The 5,156-nt window shown below is 46.5% G+C and overlaps 1 protein-coding gene across 1 annotated transcript; it reads left to right on the top strand.

The window, feature by feature from the left end:
* Positions 1 to 1,450: 1,450 nt before the first annotated feature.
* On the top strand, positions 1,451 to 3,384 carry LOC106780680. Its single transcript, XM_014668977.1, has 2 exons — positions 1,451 to 2,110; positions 2,230 to 3,384. Exons 1-2 carry the CDS (start codon positions 1,451 to 1,453, stop codon positions 3,382 to 3,384), a joined length of 1,815 nt encoding a protein of 604 aa, XP_014524463.1.
* The last annotated feature ends 1,772 nt before the right edge of the window (positions 3,385 to 5,156 follow it).

Raw genomic sequence — 5,156 nt, forward strand, 5'->3', positions numbered from 1 at the left:
TTTATCAAAAATAAATAAAACTGTATGATATGCTATTTGGGTCGAACGGTTGCAATTAGTAATCGCACGGTCCAGCATGTTTATTGGGCCTCAATCATATTAATGATAGGCCATTATCGCTTCCGTTATTGGGCCAATGGTCCATCACAACGATATAATCCATTGCGAATAATATATTAACAATCTATATCATAAAAGATTAAATAAGATATGAACAGTCAGGTATTCAGGTATAATCGTTTATATTTGATAATAATCTATATATACAGGGCTGGAATCGTATACCAGGTACGCTCTCTCATACACTACTTGCTTTACAATATTATTAAGTGATTTCACTCTACATTCTCATATTGAGAACCATTAGCCTTGCTTTCGAGGCTCGTCAACATTCACCCTGACTTGGGCGTCGGAGTGCCTTTGCAGGTACCTCCCCCCCCTCGATAAGTGCAGCTCTCATCCAGGAACATCCTGATTTTAAGCTGATATATTTTATCAGCCGAACCCTGCAGGGACCAGAAGAAAGATACTCTCATGTAGAGCAAGTGGCGCTCGCCTTGCTCACAGCAGCGCGACGTCTCCGGCCGTATTTTCAAAGTCATCAGGTTGTCGTCCGGACGAATCATCCGATCGCCAAGATTCTTCGTAAGCCTGACTTAGCCGGCAGAATTGTGGCATGGGCGATCGAGCTATCTAAGTTCGGTTTACAGTATGAGCCTCAAGGTTCGGTTAAAGGTCAACATTTAGCCGACTTTATAGCAGAAGCGTACCATCCGGAAGAACCCAGCATTTGGCATCTCAATGTAGACGGGTCTTCTGAAAAAAGAGGAGGAGGCGCCGGCATTGTGTTAGAAGGACCGGGCGATCTACTAGTCGAACAGGCAATTCGCTTTAACTTCCAACTCAGCAATAATCAAGCGGAATATATGAGGCTCTCGTTAGTGGCTTACTATTGGCCAAAGAGTTGGAAGTCAATCATCTGGAGTGCAAAATGGACTCTCAGCTAGTTGTGGGCCAACTTAATGGCACTTTTCAGGTCAAGGACGACCATTTGCTGNGATCGGAGCTTGGATCATCCGGACGGTTGAAGATCAGAAGACAACAGGAGCGCCACGTCATCCAAGTTAGTCCCTTCGTTCCCCAAAATATTCGTACCGAAACATTTTGGCGCCCACCGTGGGGCTCGAAAGGACAAGACTCCCAATGGTGACCACAAGAGGCATGGAGAATCCAGATCCAATCCAGATGATAAGAGACCTGCAGGCGCAGTTGGAAGAGCAAGCCCGAACTATCGCAACCTTACAGCATGAATTACAACAGAAGAAGACTGATGACGCTGAACGTAGCAAAGAAAAACAACACGACCGAGAGGCATTTGAAGACAGTCAAAATCATAATCCTCCTCCACCCCCTCGGTCCCCAGATTTTTTTGCCGTTTACCGATGCCATCATGCGGGCCCCTATGCCCGATCGGCCTCCACCTCACGTGGAGAAATTCGATAGTACGACGAATCCAGAACATCATTTGCGGAACTTCGTCGATTCAATGGCCTTCTACACTCAAAGTGATCCGGTAAAATGCCGGGCGTTCTCCCTGTCGCTGAGGGGAGAAGCCCTCGAATGGTACTACACCCTTCCACCCAATTCGGTGGACAGTTTCCGCACGCTGACGAACATGTTCACAAAGCAATATTCCACCAACCGATATGAAGAAGTGACCGCTGCCGAACTAGTCAATCCCAGGCAGGGAAAGGACGAAACTCTCAGAGCTTTCATGCACCGATACAACCAAGCCGCCCGGAGAATAAAAGGAGCCAGCCCCGAATTCATCATCAGCAGCCTACCCAACTGCCTAAAGGCAGGATTCGTCTCTGAAAGCCTATACGCCAAATTACCCCGTACGCTGGAGGAGCTACAACAAAAGATGGCTAAGTTCATTAAAATGGAAGACCAGAGAAGTTTTCGAAAGCAACAACATGAGGAGCATTCGGCAAGTGTTAACAAAAAAGAGGGCAAGCGAAAAAATGACAACGTCCGGGAACAGAAACCAGTCATGAATCTGAACCCCAGATACGACCGCTACGTGCATCTTACTGCCCCCAGAGAAAAGGTGTTGGAACGAGCTCTACAGTCGAACCTCATCTTTCAAAGAAGAAAATTTCCACCAAAAGAACATGGATGCGACGCAGATTTGCCGATTCCATAATTCGGGGGGACATACTACTGAAGGCTGCCAGACTCTCAAAGATAGAGAAGCTAATCCGTGCCGGACATCTTCGTGAATTTGTGAAGGAAGATTTCGGCCGTATGGGACACTCGCCCAGAAAGACACGAAGAAGCCCGGAGCATGCCAAACGAAAAAGTAATTACTCACGCGACCGTTCTCGTAGTCCTCTGAGTCACAGATCCCACAGTCGGCTGAGAGAGCGGGAACCTATAATAAAAGGCAGGATTGACACCATCTCAAGAGGTTTCGCTGGAGGAGGCGCTTCATCCTCAGCACGGAAGAGACACTTGAGAAATTTGCATAGCATACACTCAGTGATACGCAGTCCGGCGGCAATGCCGGACATTACATTTACAAACAAAGATTTTCACGCACCAGATCCTGATCAGGATGACCCCATGGTCATCACAACCCGCATTGCACAATACGATGTGAGTAAAGTCCTCGTCGATCAGGGTAGTTCAGTTAATATATTATACTGGACAACTTTTCGAAGAATGGAGATTTCTGAAGATATGATTGCCCCGTTTAACGAGCAAATTGTTGGTTTTCCTGGAGAAAGAGTAGACACCCGGGGGTATATCGACTTACGAACCCACCTAGGATTTGAAGATGGTGGTAAAGAGCTCAGAGTTCGTTTCTTGCTTGTAGAAGCAAACACGTCCTATAACGCCCTCCTAGGGCGCCCATGCTTGAACGCCTTTGGGGTAATCGTGTCTACCCCACATCTGGCAATGAAATTTCCTACAGACAAGGGAAATATTTGCACCGTCCGGGCAGACCAGAGAACCGCTCGTCAATGTTATGTTGCTGGTTTAAAGGTCACACCTTACAGAAAAGAGAACCGCACCGAGGCAATCCTGATTGACCTTGATCCAAGGACCAATACAGACGAACGCATACAACCGGAAGGTGAGATAAGGCCCTTCGTCGTGGGAAAAACCGAACAACAAACTACTTCAATCGTCGCCAAGCTTCAGTCATCTGACGAAAATGCATTGAAAGGCCTGTTAAAAGATAACAACGATTTATTCGCATGGAGCGCATCCGATATGCCCGGAATCCATCCCAGTGTCATTTCACACAAATTATCCATATTCCGAGAAGCCCGACCGGTATCTCAGAAGAAACGACGGTTCAGTGAAGAAAAGCGGTAGGCCATTCGAAATGAAGTTGACAAACTCCTGAAGGCGAGGTTCATACGAGAATTAACCTATACTACATTGTTATCTAATGTAGTCATGGTAAAAAAGGCGAACGGACAATGGAGGATGTGTGTGGACTTCACGGACCTCAATAAAGCATGCCCCAAGGACTCTTATCCGCTTCCCAATATCGATCGTTTGGTCGATGGCGCATCCGGGCACACTGTTCTTAGTTTTCTGGATGCTTACTCGGGGTATAATCAGATCCCGATGCATGCCCCAAACAAAGAGAAGACAACCTTCATTACCGAGCAGGCGAATTACTGTTTTGATGTCATGTCGTTCGGTTTGAAAAATGTCGGAGCCACTTATCGACGTCTAATGGATAAAGTCTTCCATAATCAGATAGGTCGTTGCATGGAAGTATACGTCGACGATATGGTAATACAAAGCCACACACATCAACAACACCTTAAGGATTTAGAGGAAGTCTTTCAACAACTCCAGCATTACAACATGCGTCTAAATCCCAACAAATGCACTTTCGGGGTGTCCGCCGGAAAATTCTTGGGTTTCATGTTGACCCATCGAGGAATAGAGGCGAATCCGGACAAGTGTAAGGCGATATTGGAGATGCAAAGTCCAACTAAATTAAAGGATGTCCAGTGCTTGGTCGGACATCTTACAGCTTTATCACGATTCATACCCAAGCTCTCTGATCACATCAGGCCTATTTTGAAGAATATGAAAAAGGACGTGCCTCGACATTGGGACAACGATTGCGAAGAGGCCTTTTCTAAAGTGAAAGGTATTCTGACCAGTCCTCCTATCATGGCCCATCCAACCGGGGGGTTCGATCTACAACTCTATCTGGCCGCATCCAGCCACTCGATAAGTGCAGCTCTCATCCAGGAACATCCTGATTTTAAACTGATATATTTTATCAGCCGAACCCTACAAGGACCAGAAGAAAGATACTCTCATGTTGAGCAAGTGGCGCTCGCCTTGCTCACAGCAGCGCGACGTCTCCGGCCGTATTTTCAAAGTCATCAGGTTGTCGTCCGGACGAATCATCCGATCGCCAAGATTCTTCGTAAGCCTGACTTAGCCGGCAGAATTGTGGCATGGGCGATCGAGCTATCTAAGTTCGGTTTACAGTATGAGCCTCAAGGTTCGGTTAAAGGTCAACATTTAGCCGACTTTATAGCAGAAGCGTACCATCCGGAAGAACCCAGCATTTGGCATCTCAATGTAGACGGGTCTTCTGAAAAAAGAGGAGGAGGCGCCGGCATTGTGTTAGAAGGACCGGGCGATCTACTAGTCGAACAGGCAATTCGCTTTAACTTCCAACTCAGCAATAATCAAGCGGAATATATGAGGCTCTCGTTAGTGGCTTACTATTGGCCAAAGAGTTGGAAGTCAATCATCTGGAGTGCAAAATGGACTCTCAGCTAGTTGTGGGCCAACTTAATGGCACTTTTCAGGTCAAGGACGACCATTTGCTGCGGTATTATCACAAGGTCAATGATTTGATCAAATCATTCACCAGTTTCTCTGTGACCCATATACCCCGATCACAAAATTCTTGGGCGGATCTATTATCAAAATTGACTCATTCTCGAGAAAAATCCCAACTATCTTCAGTGATCAAAACTACACTGCACAAGCCTTTGTTGGAAGCATGCGCCGCTAACGTGACTACACCGCGAACTGACTGGCGACAGGATATAATACAACTCATGATTCATCAAGAACAAGGGGGACAACTCAGCGTACTTGATTCT

This window comes from Vigna radiata, unplaced genomic scaffold (assembly GCF_000741045.1).
Source record: "Vigna radiata var. radiata cultivar VC1973A unplaced genomic scaffold, Vradiata_ver6 scaffold_51, whole genome shotgun sequence".
NCBI lineage: Eukaryota > Viridiplantae > Streptophyta > Magnoliopsida > Fabales > Fabaceae > Vigna > Vigna radiata.

Bases quoted from the DNA above. Each gene is read 5' to 3' on its own strand.
- LOC106780680 (XM_014668977.1), top strand. From the start codon at position 1,451: ATGCGGGCCCCTATGCCCGATCGGCCTCCACCTCACGTGGAGAAATTC. The intron at 2,111-2,229 runs GTGTTGGAACGA...ATACTACTGAAG, and splicing joins TTACTGCCCCCAGAGAAAAG to GCTGCCAGACTCTCAAAGAT.